The 20,391-nt window shown below is 36.5% G+C and overlaps 1 protein-coding gene across 1 annotated transcript in view; it reads right to left on the bottom strand.

Annotated features, from left to right (window-relative positions):
- ABI3BP (ABI family member 3 binding protein) overlaps positions 1-20,391 on the bottom strand; it is a 166,177-nt gene that overhangs the window by 38,286 nt on the left and 107,500 nt on the right. Inside the window, 14 exon segments of the mRNA XM_056329210.1 lie at positions 4,642-4,716; positions 5,090-5,155; positions 6,290-6,364; positions 6,860-6,934; positions 8,536-8,610; positions 9,089-9,163; positions 9,811-9,885; positions 11,398-11,472; positions 12,186-12,260; positions 13,535-13,609; positions 14,313-14,387; positions 16,833-16,907; positions 19,020-19,094; positions 19,581-19,628. Of these exon segments, the coding sequence (XP_056185185.1) occupies positions 4,642-4,716; positions 5,090-5,155; positions 6,290-6,364; positions 6,860-6,934; positions 8,536-8,610; positions 9,089-9,163; positions 9,811-9,885; positions 11,398-11,472; positions 12,186-12,260; positions 13,535-13,609; positions 14,313-14,387; positions 16,833-16,907; positions 19,020-19,094; positions 19,581-19,628 (1,014 nt within the window).

Here is a 20,391-nt window from a genome sequence, read left to right as displayed (position 1 = left end):
TGATCTAAACACTCCAGCCAAAAATTTCATAGTTTATTATCTGGTACTCAGTTTGCTTTGAGATTAAGATAGTATTTTAACAGTATGAAGCAGATAATTTTTCAATTATTTTACTAATTGGCCATTCTTGCTAGGCATACCTTAGGCATCCACAGTGCACAGTATGGATACATTAAATGATTTTCTTAAGATTAGTGAGGCTTGCAGTAAGCTGGGAACAGGACACAGGTCATCTGGTCCCTGTGACGAAAATTTCTAAACACACTAGGTGCTTTTGTATAACTGCAATATGTCTTCAGGTAACTGAAGTGGTTAATTACATCTTCAGATACACAAAGCGCCAAAGTGCTAATCAATGTTTCCTGTGGATGGTGTTCAAGGAAGAAGAGGCATGAGAAGATCAGCATCAGCTTTAAAAAGAAAAATGATCTTGTACACCATGGGTCATAGTCAGAGTATATTTAGCTTCTTAACTTCATCTTACAATAAACACATCAACAAAACATACAGCACATTGACTAAATCATACTAAATCACCCAAGTATCCGTTACAAGTCTAATTTAATTTTGCATCTTACAGTGTCTACAGGAAAGCCTACCTCTGTTCTGCTCCTTACAATCTAATTTAGATTCACAATCTTTTCTGAGTTACATCAGCTAGGAATGAAGAAATATTGTATACATTCTAGAGGGAAGTAGTAATTTTTTTTACCACCACCACCCCTGCGCTCCCCTGAAACTTGCACTGCTATTTTGCCATTAGTAAAGTAGTAATGAAAAATAAGTCAAAGTTTCAGCAAAAAAGCTTATCAAACCACACCACCTCCCTGTTGACAAAAATCTCCTTGTCTTCTTCTTGAATATTTCAATGCACTTTAAAGTTACATAAATGTTAGTGTTTTCAGACAAGGCTACCAAAGAGCTTGCATCACCATAGCATTTGCCTTATGCTAGCTAACATAACTTACTTATTTTAAGCATTTAGACTTACCATGTTCATCCAAACTTAACAGAACTGAGAATAGATGTATTACTTGCATGTGTGTTTGTGTCTTCTTTTACTTCTATCTTTTTTCCTTGAAATATTAATGGGACCTGGAACACCTTAAAACTAACCACTGCATCTTTAATAGCAGGAATACCTTAGAAGGGTGGCCCATTTTAAGAGAACACCTGGAAAAAGAGCCCTTGATAAAACAAACTGAAATACCTTAACGCTTGAGCTTTTCTAGAACTTGGTTATACACCCACAGTTTCAAAAATAAAAAGAAAATAGAAGGCAAAATTAATGGCCATTGTATAATGAAAGCCAACTACCACTTTCTTTCACAAGGGAAATGGAAATGTTGCTCTGTTTGTTTGGTGAAGGTTGTCTGGAAGCTTAACAGATCAGGAGCAGTTTTTAAATGGTTAGGATTAAATAAAAAAAACAAACTCCAAAATAAACCACAACTAAGAGAAGTTATAAACACTAAGACAAATACAAAAAGCCATCTCAATAAAATGAAATTCTAGAGAAAATGGCTAAAAAAAAGCAGAAAATTAAAAGGAATGTTAGTCATGAGGAGGTAATCCCTGCCTCTCTCCCCCAGTCCAGTTTACCACCTGGCACCACAGTTAGCCAGGAGACTGAGAAGCCTGTCAGGAAACCAGCTGCAACCCCACGTGCTGCTGCTGGAAAAACCAAATCCCACTACTTATCATCTGGGCGTGCAGCTGCCGGGCACACTGCACGGGGTGAAACATCTTTGCGCTGAGGCTAATGAGCATAGTCAGGAAGAACTGGAGTACATTCCAAAGCAGTGCCAGCCCAGCAAGGAATTAAAAGATCCATACTGCTCTTCAAACAACAGAGTGCCCATGGCTCTTCAGTAAATGTGCTCTTCTTCAGATAAAGAAAAAAATATGTAACATCTAAAGGTAAGCCTGAAAACATACTGTTCCTTACAGTTTAATTAAGGATTCTGATCAGCTTAGATCAGAAATTAAGGATTCTGGTAAGCTAACTACAGAAAACAACAGATCATTTTCATAACGGCAGATATAAACTTCCCCAACCCCCAAAATCATCCGGATACCTTGAAGTATTATCATTTCTCTAAGATGTCACCTCCTGAAAAGAAACGTTTTGATTTCGCTTAGCTGGGAAGATTCAGATTTATCTTTTCTGTCTTTTCTGCAGACTTAGGAGTTCTCTTTGCAATATGTTATTGCACATTGCTTGGGAGAGATACGGAAGATTTCTTCAATTGATTACCTGAACTCGCTTGTGCAAAATTGTTTTTGTAAGCACAGACAGCCTGGCAGGCTCAGACACTGCATTTGCATATGTCACAAAAATGTGACATACCTGCCTTACAGAACACTTGGGATTTTACTTACTGGTCATTAACGAAGGTACAGACTGAAAAGTTGTGAAAAGCTGCAGTCCTCTTTCAACCTGTCACGAACATACCAAACTCACTGGTGATTTCTCTACACTTCTGAGCAGAGAGGTGCAGACTCAGAAAGATACCAACGAGTTGCTACATCAGCAGGGTTGGGGTCACAAAGAACGGACAGCAGGCAGTAAATACCAGCTCTTCCTTAGTGCTGTGGACACCAGGTTTAGTTTATAAGGGCTCATTTGGCAGGACACAAAATCTAGGTAACACACATATTCAGGATGGTTCTATAACTTAAAGAAGAAAGACTCCTGTAACTGAGCAATGGAAAATACTACTAGAAGTATTGTTTTCCGGAAGAATTCTAAAAGAAGGTACTTATTCACCTGTGAGTACACATAGCATGTGCAGCAAGGTAATAGACTTGTGACGATTTTTGATATCATCTACCACACCAAAGCTCTAGATCTTCCTGGCAACTGGAACTACTATAAAGACATGGAAATAATGACAACTATCGGGCACTCCAACAGGAGCATTTAAAATAAGATTGCTTGAAACAATACTTTGTCAGTCACCTAAAACAGTGTTAAGCACAACAAACTGCATGTAACAATTTACATGTCTACTATTATCTACTGTTATGCTTATACTGCTGATTTCCTTACCAGGCATTTTTTTTTTTTTCTTCTGTTTAATCTACAGATACCTCAGCCAAGGTTACTGCTATATGAGAGAAGGGAAAAGCTTAACATACTGTCTAACATATGTATTTATGCATAATTTCAGAATGTGATTTCAAAAGCCACTTACTCCTGGAGACCTGTGCGTATTCTGCCTGTTTTGGAAATCAGACATTAGGCAGCTCGCTCACAAGGATACTGCCAACACAACTGAAGAACAAAACTTCCTGACCCGCAACTACTGCCACTGGTCATTTAATACTGTCTGTCTCTGATAGTCCTGGAATTTGATGGGCTCTTTTCACCTGCCAGGAGGACTATAATGAGTCAAAGAGCACAGATCTCTAATGAAGGCGTCCACTCTGTATGTAATACAGAAGAGTATGCCATGTTCTGAACAGGCTATTTTTAATTAATTTTAAATATACAACCATCTCTTTTGAGGTTTTGCCACTTCGAAAAACATGGTGGGCTTCTCAAAATTGTGTGCAGGCATAAATAGCTCAAATCATACTAAAAAGTCAACAACAGGTATTCAATGGCCAAAGGTACTTTGGAAATCCCAGTACAGAGAAATATTACACAGACAAAAAAAGGAATGCATAGAGCAGATGGTATATTACTCAGGTTATCCTAACCTGGCTAGCACAGAGCAACAGTATGGGACACAGTAGCACTGTTAGCAGTGGATGAACAGCCAAGTTTGCTTTGAAGATGTGCATTATTTATTTATTTAAATTGTTTATTATTTTAAACTTGCGTTATAGATGAAGAGTCCTAAAAGTCTGTATTTAATTAACCAATGGCTATATTTTTTAAAAAAAAGATAATGGCTGTATTTTTTTTTAAAAAAGGTATTCGTAGTAACATAATAAATTCATGCTTTATTAAATTTTTAAAACAATGATTCTTTATCCATTAGCACTGACAACATTATTTTGATTGGATGGAAAACCAAGGTACAATTGAAAAAGGATTTATCATAAATGATTCTTCCCCCAGCCAACCCAAAATTTCGAGTAAATCTTTGTGGCTAGGGGTGTATGTTATCTCGGTGTGTAAGAATGTGTGAGTTGAAGTGACAGTTCTCACCCTTCTCTATCATCCATCAACTTCCTTGGTGCTGAAGTATGCAAGCCTGAACAGCACATAGTCCGAATGTGAGCAGGTCCAACATGAACACACCACATGCATAGCTAGTAGCTAGCAAGATACCTGGTTTTAAGGCTTTCTTACCAAGCCTTCTGACTTGAACTTAAACAATTGGGTAACCCTTTTCAGCAAAGTGTTTTCCAGCAATTATTCTGGACCTATCATCTAGAAAACAGCAGTAAACAGTAGCCACATAATTTTGTATCTGCAAGTTTACACTGACTGAGTGTCAATATCAGTCATACTGACAGTCAGGAATTATATAACTTGACCAGTAGCAGCAATTACACACAGCATTCTGAGGAATTAACTTCTATAATCAAGTACAATGAAATATTTTGCAGGGCTTAAGATGATTTGAAGAAGTCACAAGCCTGTCTTCTACTGGTAATTTTAAACAAATGCCAAAACTGCAGCTCTACCTGCTGTTGGTGCAATCCACTTTGGCAGTCCAGGTGCTTTTGTTCTAGCTGGTGCTAGTGTGGTTTTACTAAGAGCTGGGAAAGAGTTTAACAAGAAAAAAGAAGAAAAAAGGAAAAAAAAAAAGAGAAAAAAAGAAGAATAAAAGAAGAAAAAAGACGAAAAAAAAAAAACCAAAGAAAAAAAAATGTTCCATGAAAAGAAAACCCAACAGACTTTTATGTGATGCCAAAAATTCCACATTAGAGATGGAAAAGCAACATTTGCTGCAATGATACACACAGCTTTGGTTTCTTTCTTTTCTGATTTGGAAAAGCTTTACCTCTAGACTAATTAATTTAAAGAAAAATACCCCTTTTTTTCAGCAACACTTAAAATTCCACTGAGAATAGGTGAAATTAATTAATTCATTATCTCCTCCCCGTCCCAAACTGAATAAACAATTATTACCAGGTCTGGTCTGTGATTTATCAGATGGCTTTGGTCTTGCAGAAGTGAGACGTGTTTTATGAGGTGCTACAAGAAATAAGGTTCAGTTTAAATGCTATGTGTAAAAGGAACACAAATAGTGCAGTGTAATTTGCCAGAAAAATGGTCCATGCACCAATGTGATACAGCAAAATGGACATATGAGAATTCTATGAGTTCCAATCCAAAATGCACACTGAGAATGGTAGTTTCTTTAGTGGTCAGATGACTCCATCATGCAGTCTGACCAGTTACATTCATGTTTAGGTTTAGGAAAAGATATAAAATATTTACAGCCAGTTACCCAACTGTATATAGATACAGAGTTAGCTCTGCAAGGTATCCATGGCCTTAAGACATTTAATTAGGTTCTGTAAAAAACAAACAAACAAACAAAAAACCTCAAAATAAAACACCAAACCGAACACTGCCCAAATCAAATATTCAGATTAAAAACATGAAACATTGAAATACTGGAGAGAAAACAACTGGAAGCATTCAATGCAGACACTGTGTAGGGCTGCTGAAGCATACTGTCATCATCAAGGCTAAAATCAGAAGCCTTCAACCTTTTCTTATTGTTGCCTTTCCCTTGCCAAATAGTTTTGATATTTCAGTTGTTAGAGAATCTATGTGAATCACACTGCAAGCTGAAAGCATAAGCAGTAGTCACTGTTACCTTGTGCCAAATTATCAACCTCTATAACTCATTTTTTAAATAAATAGACCTAGCTATTTGATATTAATAACCATTCTACCCACAACACTTAATCCAGGCTCTCTGGAATGTCAGAGAAAATACTTATGCAGGAAAGAACGTATTACTCAGTTTTGACATCTACATTTGGGAAACGTTTTACAGATTTAGATTTAGTATTTTATAGTCAAGAGGTAGAAGTCAGTTACATTTATGTTTGCAACACTATACATCTGAGGATCCAATACACAGCATAATACTGTTTAAAAGCTTCATATAATCTTTGAGGCAATGCTGATTCAGCCTTGATTTTCAGAGCAATGAACAAAAATCGTTTGATAAGGGGAAAAATAAATATTCATGTGATATATTTTAAATAGTTTTAAAGGTAATAAGGAATAGATCATTAAACCTTAAACCGTACTGATTTTACTTAACCTCTACAGACTCTCAAAACAACAACTTAAGAAAATCCTAGTAATTACCTGTATGGAACCGTGGAATTTCAGTTGGTACTGCAGTTTTGGGCTTGGGTGAAATATGGTACGTTTCATTGGGAACTGAAAGTAAAGATATTATTGCTTATCAAATGCAAATTATTTCCTTTTAAACGTAAGATACCACAGGTGGAAGCGAAATTCAAACTGTCTTTGTGCAGACCATAAACAAAAAGAGCTGGTGCTAGACATCTGGCCTAAAATCATGCTTTTATACAGGTAAAAGACTTCTCTCGACTGGGAAGGACTGGGAAGATACATATCATTAGTAGGTCAGACAAAAGAAAAAAAAGATGATAAGGTAATGTCTTTTTAATATGTCTCCTCAGCCCTGTACATAAAGTACTTATTTCTAGAAAGAATTGCATGAAAGAAGAAATGGCTGGAAAATTAAAACCAGCAACATTTTGTATGTGCATTGGAAAGTGACTAACAATTGAACCTGACATAACAGAAATACCTCAATATATCTTTGATTAAAGCGTGAGTGTAGCCATATAGCAAAAGCAGAGAAAGTAAAGTTTTATGAAAAATAAACTGACATAATATTCTCATTACCCAAAGTCATTTTGGACCCATCAACAACATGAACTGTTATAAGGTTAATTGATCCCAGGTGTGTTGTCCTTGGAGCTAAAAGAAATAAAACATTGTTCTGTGAGAAGTGAAATTAAAGACGTTGGATTTCATTAAGGATCTGTGTCCTTTGTTTCCTACAAGCCCATCTACACATCTGCTAAGACAATTTTAGCAAACAGGAGACAGACACGTGTTCTGATTAGTCTGGATGTGTTTTCACGCTGACAGCCAGACAATGCAACTATTCTGCTGGGCCCCCACCAACTCAGGACAAATGCCCCAGAGGTACAGTTCTGGCAGTCCTTGGTCTTTCTTACACTGGGTGTATTAATTTGCACTTCCCTAAAAAATTTTTTAAAACCCTGTAGTAACGTAGTTATCTTTCAGATGTTCTTCGCTCACTCAAATTTGATTGAATTTAGTGAAAGATATCCAAGTTACTGGATGAAAAGGAGAGAGTGGCAGTCAGAGCCACACACTACATGCCTCTCTGTCTTACAGAAATCAGGTTAAAATATGGAAGCTGGGAAGTAACCTACTTACTAGCATGAAGGGCAGTGGCTAAATAGTATCAAATTTTTTTAACAACTTTCCTAACAGTAGCTTATTTGCATATATATCATTATAATTATTTAAAATCTAAAAGGAAAAGAATAAACCTATAAATTCTGTTCTCTGAAATTCTTTGCCTAAAACTAACTTTGTAGTGGTACCAAAGCATGGCACTTGTTAACTGACATGATTGGAAATAGCTCTTATTCAACCAAGACTTAGGATCTAACTTGGTTACTTAACAGAAAGCCTTTCAAAATAAGGCCTTTAGAAAATAAATCTTTTTCCTGGACTGTTCAGTTCCATTTTCACAGTAATATCTATGGACAGTTCTTGAATTACTAGCGTCTCTGCTTAAATTCTTTTCAGCTATATAAAAACGGGCTAGAAGTCTAAGGGAAAAAACGGGGGAAATGATAAAACCTATTCATTAACTTATTTTCTAAAACTAAGGCGATTAGATCAGAGTAAGAAAGATGAGGAGCTGCTCTTTTTTAAAACCATGTTGTCACCCCTGCTCTAACAATATTTTCTTGTCTAACCTTCCTACTTAGTAATTTTTAAGGAAATAGTTCACACCCAGGGTAAAGCTCAAGTATCATCATCCTTCAGTATAACTCTGCATCCGTAAATCTACTGTAGGTACTGCAAAAATCACTGGTATGAAGATGTATCTATATCTTTAGCATCTAACTATCTTGGACTGAGATTCTGTAACCCAACTTTCAAAAGTACTTGAGAAACTGAAGCAAATATATTAGGGTAACACAATCCCTCAAAGAAAAGAGCTTAGTGAAGCTGGCTACAGTAGTACATATTTAATAAAATTAATCTAATACCTCACATTTTTAATGGCTATACCTACCAATTCAACAAACAGTTGTTAAAAACCCAACCATCTTCACTTCTGCCCTCCATGGAAGGAAACAGATGCATTTCTCAGGCATGCTTCTTGATATAATTTATTAACACGCTGAGCTGAATAATGATCCTAATTTCTGACTACATATGCACGTCCCATGACTGCAGTACAGAATGACAGCAGGAAGTGTAACTAAGGCAGTGCCACAATAACAGTTTGAAAGTTACAAACTTTAAATTACCAGGTTTGGTCTGTGGTATGTCTGGCCCGACAGATGTTTTGGGTTTGAAAGGAATAAGCAGTTTTTCTTTTGGAGCTGAAAGAAACAGAAAAAGATTATTATTGTATTCTTCTGGAGTCATGATCCAATGTCATATTTAGCCCACAGTAAATGCATGACTCAAATGCCTGAAAAAAAGACAATAACAATCCCATGGCTTTCTGGAACCTGAAACAAAATGATTAACCAAAATGCAGAAAAGTCCTAGCGCTGAGCTGTAGGGTAAGTTGAGTTAGTGACTAAAATTCTTGCTCTAAAAGAAAAATTACACCACTGAATTTGGTTGCAGGTCTGATAAATATAGGCTTCCGAACAGACATGAGCTGAAGGCTATTTCTGCTTTACTTCTAGAACCGAGACCCATCTGTATTAAGAATCATGCACATATGTAAGCAAAATGAAGGGTAGTGGAATGATGTTACACGAAATAACACACTGGAGCATGTTCTCTAGCTATTTCTCCTGTTATATAATTAAAAATACCTGTATTTTAACTTTAAGGAAAGTTATTTACCCATTGCTGCCCTTGAATACTCAACGGTAGTAGAAGATTTTGTAATAATTGGTTGTGGAGTTGTCTGATGTATTGCTGTTAAGGAGAAAATGTGAAGAATCTTAGAATATTAAACTGTAATAGAAACAAACTAGCATTTGCACTATTTCTAAAACTTTCAGAATTCCCCAAACTAAAGAGTAGCAGACTATCTTATAAATCAACTACTGACAGATACCACTATATTTCAATTAACTTACCCTATACATCCCTTCTATAACAAAAATGGCAAGAGATACAGCCCTGCATAACTATTTTGAAGACTACTTTGTTTCAGTATAGCACACAACGTGACTTGCTAACCGTACAAGCACATTGCAAAAGACTTCTGTCACATTTTATGGATTAAAAAAAAATACTTAGAAAAGAAGCATCTCTGAAGATTATCAGGAAGTACTCAGACAGAACTCTGTCTATCTAGCCAGTGACATTTGTCAACACCCACATTACTACATATGTAACAGAAAGAAGGAAAAGCCTTTCTGATGCTATACTACAAATCCTACTATTATTTTCAGTGTAGTTTTGACATATGTTGGTTTGTTTTGACTGACTTAAGTGGAATGCATATGTTTCAGCACAAAACCAGCTAAGAATAATTCTGTTAAAAAGCACAAAACCTGGGGCTAAGGGAAAGAATGATTAAACACAAACACACAAAATGAAAAGAATGACTCCATTACCAGGTTTAGTGTGTGGCACTCTTGGTTTTTCAGATGTTTTTGGTTTGGTATGAATGAATTGTTTTTCAGTTGGAGCTGAAATCAAAACAAACAGCACCCAGAACAATAACTGAAAAAACACACTGCTTTCATAGTACAGAAGTATGATCTAATATGTAATAAGGCAAATTATGTAAGGGTAAAGGTGAAAATCAATCAGTTGGAATTCCTGCAATGAAAGGAAAACAAGTTAAATGGCCACTGACACAGACAGACTTACCAAAAATTATATATAAATTTGTGGCTCTGGATGAAGCAGTGAAGAATATAGTCTCAAATAGCATACAGAAAAGTAACAGGACAAAAATAGACTAGTAGCCTACAACTTCCACATCTGCCATACATGAGTATCTGAGGACAGGATCTATTTTTCATTCACCTTCCACCATATCAGACTCGATTTATAAATTAACTTCTTTGTTCTTATGTGGGAACTAGTCAGTACTAAATACTGTTATCTTCATAATGTTCAGTTACAAATTCTTGCCATGGAGGAATCATTTATGGAAAAGGCTATCTTAGCACGTGCTAGTCTGTGATCCACACCGATGTAAGATGTCCTCAAAATATCTGCCTTAGTTTGTGCACTCTTCATGCCCCTTGCACTGAAGAACCATTTTCTGCATATGAATATTGCATCTGATAGCTCCAGATGTGTACAACAGGGCACACAAACTTCATAAAGCTACATAAACAGATATCAAATTAACCTAAGGATCAATGCATACAGGGAATATTTAAATAGAAACATGATTAAATGTATTTTTCATTTCCTATTCCTCAAAAGAAAAAAAAAACATAATTTGAAGCTTATTAAACGGCTATTAATACTTCATTAATGATACCATTTCACTCTCAGAAAACCATGGTCAATGTCTGCCTCTGAAATGGGGGACAAAAACCTGATTATTAATGAAGATTCCTCAAGCAATACTCCTGCTGCCCAATACTGCTTGGATTCATTGGCCCTTATTTGGTCCACCATTTAAGTTAAGAAGAAAGAATTCCAGCTAACGTTTCATATATTTAAGCAAGTTTTCCCAACATGGATGACTAGTAGTTAGCAGAGAAGATGGCTTTAAAGAACTAGTATTTGATTTGGAGGGTCACGTAGCTGGTCTGTTTTGGCCTATGCTATGCTACAGTTCCTATCTTCTCATTTTCTTGCAATTTTCTTCTGTAAAATCATACCGTGATGAGTGAAGCAGAAGAGTATTTTAGGATGTCAGTATCCATACCTCAGATGCAGAAATTACAGGAATCACTACATGCTCATTAAGTAAAGTCCCTTTTTACTGGAAAATATGTAACATTTGAAGGAATTACATCATCCTGACTGGAAAGGCTAGAAGATGAAGAAAAGAACCTTCACAAGTAAATCAGCTCATGCATTATTACCCTTATTGAGATCAAAGGGCGAGCAAGTATCTAGAACAGAGCAAAACTTCATTATTAGTTTTTAATATCATGTGATGAGCTCTCTCTAAGAAGAGCTTCTCTAACAAGAATGGAAAATAGAGTAACTATTCATGAAATACACATGATTACCCAACGTGGCCTTTGTTCTTTCAGGAATATGAGGAATCATGGTAGTATCTGGTTCATGGAAGGTTGGAATGATTTCTGCTGGAAAAAATGTGGATAAATGCACAGAATAATGAAGGGACTCTCCCTTTCCCTCCCACCCCCTTAAAAACACCCCAACCTTCAGCACTATACTATATATGCCGGGAAAGGGATGTTGTAAAACAGCAATGGGCATTTACCCTCAGAAATATGTGGTTACAAAGAGCTCAATTTTTTGTTTGTTTTAACATCTACATACTTAAAACCCAACAATAATAACCCTTCAGTGAAATCACTGATTATCTTATACAGGTCAATCAGATTTATGATGGGGAGTCTCCTAATCAAAATAAAACTGAAGGGAATCCTCAGCCTAATCTGGATGAAAATGTATATATAAAGGAAAAGTACTGCAACAGCTTTAGGAGGCTTCTCTCATAAAAGCTTCAAAAACATGGTGCAAACAACCGAAGTGAGTTGCTCAGATTCAAGCTGTGAACAACTTTTTATTATTGATTTAAACATACAAGGTCACCACTATTTCTTCTTCTGGCAATATCTGCATAAAATATATATATATATAAAAATTATATTGAACTGCTGCAGTTCCCTTCAGTGGCATGACTTAAGTGCAGCATTGCAGAGGTCTCTTAAGCTGGAATGACACCCAGGTACCAGCAGATGTACTGTTGACAACTCCCCCCACTGCCCACCCTGAAAGCCATTTCTCAATTATCAACTGCAGCTTGACAAAAGACCAGATAACTTACCAGGCTTGCTGTGTGGAGCATCTGGGATGGGAGCTGCTTTAGGTTTAACGGGAGTACGCTGTGGTTCTTTAGGAGCTGAAAGAAAAGACCTGTTTTAAGAGTTTATACTCTTCAGAAATTAGACAGATTTATTGCACAGGTATTGCGTGCCTTGTGCTTGCAAAGAAAAACACAACCCTTACATGAAACACTGAAAAACTGAGTGTCAGATACACACTGGAATTTAAAGAATAAGAAAAACATGAAGGAAAACATGGGTGGGAAATTGATCAAGTAAGCAAAATCTGGAGTGAAAGAACAAAACCTGAAGGAACACAGACTGCTAGATTGCACATTTCCATCTGTATCTCAGAGCTTATAACTGCAATACCCATGGCATGCTTGTCTCCTGCAGGTGTCAAAGGAATTACAATGTGTGTGAGAGCGAAAGAAATTTTCTGTGAAAACAACAGAACAGCTAGGAATCTTTCAATACCTGGACAGAGTAGAATTAAGTTCAGGAAGAAGAAAAGAAAACAAACCAAAACCACAGACAGGTGACATGAAAAACAGGCTAATGATACATAATCTTTGGTCCAAGAAGCAGCAGGGAAAAAGCAATAATGACCAGCCCAAGGTAACATCTTTACTTGTTGCTGTCTTTTATTGTTCAACTGTAAATATAGTAGGTGCCTAAACTTCATAAAAACAGGTATGTACACAGAATTAGTGATAAGTAAAAGCAAAAGGGTTAAAAATACTCTCTTTTAGATGCCTGATTTCTTTTCAAATTGTAATGATACTAAAACCAGGTTGGGGTTTTTACTGTAGTTATTTATTGGTGGAATCAGTGAATATGCACTCACTCAAAAGGAAGGTTCAACTGATGCTCTCAGAACCATCAGGAATTAGAGGTTTGGCAACTCACTAGTACCTAAAACCCTTTTAAGTATAATTTTAAGGCTCAAATTCCATTACCAGGGCACACAAAGATTTGTTTGAGTTACAGATATTCAGAGTCATACACTAAAGCCATCAGATTTGTTTCTCTTTAAGCATCCTTTGATAGGGACAGAAGAGATGCAGTTTCTTCCATGAACATTCTTACAATGTTTGTATGTTGTCTATCTTGCTATACAGGTTATTCATCAGTGACAGCTCTCATGTGGCTGAAAAGCATATATAGCTCATCAAAACTCAGCCATTAAAAATAAAAATCAGCTCTATCCTCCTTTAAATGTGTATGTAACGAACATTAGAAAATCTGTGTGTAACATGAAGAGATGTTAATTAACGCTTGATTCACTGAGGAAAGACAACCCAAAAGAAAGCCTGAATACTCAAGCACAACAAAACAGCAATGTATTTACCAGGTTTTGTGTGGGGTACAGCTGGACTTGGTGATGCTCTGGGCTTGGAAGAGACTCGTCGACTTTCTTTTGGACCTGTGAAGATGAGCAAAGTTTTGAACATGTTATTGAGGCTGATGCTTCAATGTCAGTCTTTTGATTTTCCTGACAGGAGATTCATTTGCTGCAAAGAAATTTTTTAGGAAGTATTTCTTCCATTTGAAAATAATCACAAAGAGATCTCCCATCAATGTAATCAATATTATGTTAGTGCAGAGACTAAAGACTGCTGTAGTTCTAACAGTTTGCCTAGTTACACTTCAGAAGCGTTTCATACTCAAAAAATCTGCTGCTCATTTAAATCAACTCTGCATGAAAAATCTCCAGCAAAGCAGTCAAAGCGGAAGAAATGTGGAAATTTACCACTAATTTTTAAATGGAGAGAACTATTTCCAAAGTTTTGAGAACAGGGAAGTACTGTAATTTTACACTTGTAAATGAATAACTAGAAAATACCTCTGTCACATTCTGTGGAAATTAAGATGCAGATTTTCCTATGAGCAAGGGCTCAACATAAGTGTTAACCCCCATGTCCCTACCATTATACAAGTTATCAACATGTACAAATATCTAGCTGATTATCTTGTTCCATGACAGCTATACAGCAAAACTTGATCATGACAGTAAACACAGCCTACTCAAGAAGTATCAGTGTACCTTCAAAGAACTCATCAGTTCTGGCAATTTTCAAACTGATAAAACTTTCATGCACTAAAGGGCAAAGTATTGATAGGCATACTTGCTCTAGTTGGAGGAACACGTGGACTGGGTGATGTTTTAGGTTTGGAAGGCCCATGATGTGTATCTTTAGGAGCTGAAAGAAAGAAACTGGGTTACACTGTACTAAAATTTTCCAAGGCATCAGTGTCTACTACCACTGTAACAGTCAACAAAAACAGAAAAGATTTGAACTGAAGATATTCTGTGGAAGTGATGGAAAAGAGAAGGGGTTTTTTTGAACAATATCAGGCTATAAAGAAAAGAAATAATCTTCTGTGACATAACATCAACTAAACATGTGGCGGAATTATTGGTTCTATTTAAAATGAGGACTTAAATAAAAAAAAGAAGAAAACAAAGTAAGTAGCTGAAAATACATACACACCACTGCTCTGTAATGGGCATTGTACTGGAATGATTCACAATACTAGCTTCAAATGATAAAAATGCCTCAGTCAAATGGATCTGCCTCAAGGGATCATATGACACAAAGATCACTGAAATGATTCTGTTCTGACAGTGGAATTGAAGTTGGAGTGAAACAATTATTTTTCAGACCTCTGTGAAGGACTGAATTTCATTCAGTACAACTGCAGGGGAAGGGAAGCAGAGAAACAAAGCTCGCAGCATGCAGCTCTTCTCACCCAGACCATATGACTAACTAGAACACTGCCACCTCTACAGTATGAGTGAGAACACCAAGTTAGGATTCTGTTCTCATCTGCCCTCTGCCACTTACCATTAAATACCAAAGGAATTTACCCTATGTTACATGCATAACAACTTGAAAGGCACAAGAATCCTCCTCAACTGTTTTGTAGAAAGTAAGAAAAGAGGCAGAGAATCTTGACTGTTAAATTACTAAAGGTGATATTAAATTATACAAAGAAAGGTGACAATTTTCTGCAGGACTACTCCTAATGACTTGTGTTGAAGAGGAAAGACAACATGACTATTGAAGTAAGAAAGCATCATTACCTACTGTTGACTTTGGTTTCTCAGTTCTAAATGTAATTGGTTACAGCACTGCATTAGCATGATAAAAAGCAAAACCAAGTATTACCAAGAACAACCAAAACATTACAATAACTACTTCCACAATGATCACAGCATCCCTGCTACAGCCAATGACACATGGTCACCTCTTGAAGCTCAAATACGTCACAGTATTATGCTGCTCAAAGTTGCCTCCAGTTCAAGGCAATAGCTCTAACAGAGAATAGAGCCCAAATATAAATCCAAAACTTTTGCAACAAGCCATAAAGAAACAGTGGGTGGTTTTCACCTTCAGCTTTGTACACTCTCCTAAATTATTACAAGGTTTGGATTCAAACAATAGGTGCAGACTTGGTGGGGGGAAAAGGAAGTTTTGTTATCATCTTTCTGCCCATTTCTCCAGGAGCACCATCTAATACAGTACATACTCTGGATACCTGTACTGGGTCTGGCTGGGGTGGAGTTTATTTTCTTCATAGCAGCCCCTGTGGTACTCTGATTCATGACCAAGGCAGTGTTGGTAACACACCAATGTTTTAGCTGCTGCTGAACAGTACTTGTTACAGCATCAAGGACTTCTTTGGTTTTCACTCTGCGCCCAGGCAAGTAGGCTGGGGGTGGGGCAAGATGCTGAGGCAAGAGGGGACACAACCAGGCCAGCTGAACCACACTGACCAAAGAGATATTCCTCCTCATATAATGTCACGCTTAGCAACAAAACTTTTCAAAGGGCCCACTGCTCCAGACTGGCATTGTCTGCTAGTGGAATGTGGTGTGTGGTTGCCTTAGTATCACTTGTTTTTCCCCCCTCTTTTCATCCTTCCCTTGTTAAACTGTTTCTATCTTAAACTATGGGGTTTTTTCCCTCTCTTTTGCTCTTCTGATTCTCTCCCTCATGCCACTGCAGAATGGAATGAGCATGTGGTTACTTGGTGCTCAGCTGCTAGCTGGGGTCAACCCACCACGGTACCTCAGGAATTGCTAGTGTGACTTGTATAACTTTCTTCTTCTGTCCTTACTTAGCCCAGGGTGGTATACTGCTCTATACTAAGCTGTGTAAACAACATTATAAAAGGTATTACACATTCTCAAATCTCTGAACAACTTAAGGGCTGTGCAAAAGTGAACTGAAAAGTATAAATGAATGATTATGCCTGGTAAAGAAAAAAAAAAAGTACACAATTTGAGCAATATGGAAAAAACCCTTCCTCTTTGCAATGACAGCCTTCCTTTTCACCTTCACATTCCCAAACCCCAAGAAAATTCACACAGAAAAGACCTATTTTCACTGACATCTGCACAGAAAATGCCCACTGTTGAAATGACTTAAAATGTAAAAAAGAACTGAAGATAGAGATTTTAAACTTACCAGATTGCTTATGAATTCCACATGTCATGCCATGTGATATTGGATTTTATGCCTCAAGGGATGCTCCAACATATACACCCAAGGGATGCATGTAACTATGAAGCTCCACTGATCACAGCAGAATTTGTAACACACACATATCAGTATGATAAGATAAAGAAACAATGTGCTTACCAGGCCTGGTTTGTGGCACCTCTGAGCTTGGTGATGTTCTAGGTTTGGAGGGAACCTGCTGTGTTTCTTTTGGAACTAAAATAAAAAAAAAATAATGCGACTATTAAAATCTTTCAAGGACTGAGACTGACAGAAGGCGTAGTAATAAAAAACAACATGCCTTTGGGACCTTCTGGAAACACAGAAAGCTTGTATGAGTGAGTAATGGAGACCTATGAGTGTCTGGTACACAAAGAAATAGCGCTGATGGAGAACCTCTGTAACAGGAAGGCATAAAGCAAGGCCAGGATGGATGGACTAGTATAAAAGATGAAGCAGCACATGACAGAAACTGAGTAGAGACACATGCAGTCAAAGGCAGAATGTGGTGCTTCCATCCCCTTTACAGCACACATGAAAAAATGAACAACATGATTATGAACTGTTAGTGTAAAATCACAAAGAAACTTACAAAAGAACTAAATTTAATAGTAAAAGAATATGACAGCAGAGTACAATGTAGATATACTTGTGGTGCTCAGTGTATACTGAGAAAAAAGCTAAACATGATGGTCCCTGTAAGTAAAACATTGTTGGTTTTAGTTGATCAGTTCTAAGCGCTACACATTCCAGGACCATATCAGAAACAAAACATAAAAGCTGTTATGAAAATTTAAGGGAATAACTCCACTTACAATTAGTATTCCTTGCCTAGTAACTGCATTTTGAACTATGTACTAAGTATGCTGCCTCATACAAAAACTGTTACATTAAATGGAGTCTCTGAGAAAGCAGTGTAAGCTGAAACAGCGTGAGCTTAGCTCTCCCAAGGGCTTCAATGAGACATCCAAAAATCTATCACTCCCTTGTTCAGCAAATGGCTTTTTAGGGACAGAAATCTCTTCCCTTTGTGGTGTATTTCAAATGTAGTTTATATACGCCTGGAATCAGAGACCACTTGCTTGTTTTCTGGATGTTGTATTATTAAAGAGTGTTACGGTGTACTGCATTGCATGATCATATACTTCAGCTCTAAACTGGCATGGATCTGAAATAAATCAGGTGTTTAAGGGGCATCAGGATGTGAAATTGATGCTATTTTCTTGCATTTCTCACATTAGAAACACAGGCACAACAGAAATGGTATCCCTCTCTGTCTATTCTTCCGTATGGGTGGCAACCAACAATTCTTTGCATTTTTTAAGACAGTCATAAGATAAGTGGATGATACTGTAAAAAAAGTTCTGTATGTTATAGATTCTTGAAGAAACAGTAATTCTTTTTATAAAAAAACCCACACAGAACAGTAAAAACCTGTAACATTTGTATGACAAAACTATTTTTTGAGAAGGCCAGACTACCCTACCATTTTTGTTGCTGCATTTTAAGTTCTAGTTTGGAAACCATGTTTTATAACTAGCTGCCATGGTTAAAAAATTATGGGAGAACAAGGATTTTGACTGTTTCCTACATGAGGAAATAATAGCTGATAACATCAGATTTCAAAAATATTGTTCTATGTCTGCAATTTAAAGATCTTCAGTAAAGTGATTACCATAATTCTTTTCACAATTACCAAAAGGTAACATAAGTTGATATTTGATACCCTTATAATTTTCTGTTGATATTACCAACTTGATAGCAAAGGACAGAGAGTAATTTTTTCTGCCCATCACTGAATTCAACTGCACTCACATTGAATGACAGTATAAAATCCAGTGTTTTGGAATACAGCATAAATTATCATTAATGCTAATAAATATTAATATTTATTAAAAAAATACTAACTATGCACTTAGTAATTTACTAATTAATGCAGAAAATAATAGTGTAATGAAATCAAGTAATTGCAACTTAAAAGGAAACATATTTATTCTAACAATGCAAAGCAAGGTGGTACAAACAATTCTTTGTACATAAGTAACCATAATAGGTATTTTGATTCCCACCTATTTGCTTTAGTTACCACTGTAATCTGAGTTTAACAACAATATTCTCATCCTGCTGCCATGAAGTAGCAAAGATTTATTCTTTTGCATGATGAAGAACACCTAGTAAATGTTACTACTTCTGAAAACTGCACACTGAAGACACAGCTGAACAGAACCTCATTACGTTTCAGCTGGCTCAGACAACTAAACAGCTGCTCAGAAACACATTTCAATGCAATATAAACTATATTAGAAATAATCACACAAAGCAGTTTACCATCTTTGGCCTGTGAGATACGAGGTTTGGATGAAGTTTTAAGTTTAGAAGGAACATGCTGAGTTTCCTTTGGAGCTGGAAGAGAAAATGTGGGTAATAAGTTGGTTAAATTGCACAGCAATTAGTATCTGATATCAAACTGAACACACAAAGAAACCTCAAACCTGCAACAGAGAAAAAAAGTATTTTTATAGGAAGTAGGAAAGAAAGCCAGGTAATATTCTCCGTGTGTTTACAACAATCTAAGCAAGAATGTGGAGTTTTAGTAATTTTTGAAGCTCAGGTTTTATTTTATAAAATAAAAAGCTGGGACAAGCGCAGACAAGCATAATTATGAGAAAGGTGATTCAGAGCTGCCAGCATAATTTTCTTAAAAAGGAGACATTCCAACTGTGAAGGGAGCAATACACCCAACTCTCAGGAACACCAAGCAAGAGAAATACCTAGAAGAAAAATGAAGTTTAATGAAACAATCCTAAGGCATAAGGCGATTAATTTCAGTGATGCTTTCTGTGATGAAAAAAAAGCAAACATGACAGTTTGCCACGGAAATATCATTACCTATCGTTGACCTTGATGGTTCAATTCTAAGTGTAATAGGTTCCAAGACTGCAACAGAAACAGTGTGACAAGGTAAGTATGGAACATACTCCAGAAAACTTAAAATTACTCCATTGGTTAAGTATAAAAGCAGGTGCTAACACTACACCACCGTAACAGGGATCTTCAAACTAACTTTTACTTTTTAAAATCATGGACAATTAAACTTCAGGTTCAATAAGAAAAATACAATTGCACAAATTTGGTGGCAATGGAAGCAAAAATATGTTAAAAGAAGTCAGTAAATCCTAGAATAAGCAAGGGAAGAGATCATACAGCTTAAGTCAGAGGCATCGAGGGACTCATTATACAAAAATGTCAGATGTCCCCATACTGAAGTCTGCTGCTTCTTGAAATTGGCATGCTGACTGTGGCAAAACAGGTCGGTTTTTCCTCTAAGGTGAGCAGTCAAGCAGAGGACTAAAAGGCTGCTATTGGTACAGCTATATAATTACCCCCCAAAAAGCTTATTTGGAGAAAGCCTTTTAGTTTCTTCTCATTACATCCCCTTACAATTTGGATCTTAAAACAAACACATCATATCCTTTTTTCCTTCTCACAAACTATGCCAAACTAGGGGGGGAAAATGGAGGAAAAAACCCATATCATGATCCTAAATAATGAAATGGTAGAATCTATAAAAATTTCCTGGCAGCACAGAAAATATATTAAATTAATATTAATTAATAAACTACCTTCTCAAGGCAGTAAGAACTAAAATAATATATAACATACAGACATATGCACCTAAAGATAGAACCTTTTCTATAAC

This window comes from Falco biarmicus, chromosome 2 (assembly GCF_023638135.1).
Source record: "Falco biarmicus isolate bFalBia1 chromosome 2, bFalBia1.pri, whole genome shotgun sequence".
NCBI classification, from domain to species: Eukaryota; Metazoa; Chordata; class Aves; order Falconiformes; family Falconidae; genus Falco; species Falco biarmicus.
The sequence above is the reverse complement of the archived record's forward strand: the minus strand, read 5'-3'. Positions and strand labels throughout refer to the sequence as shown.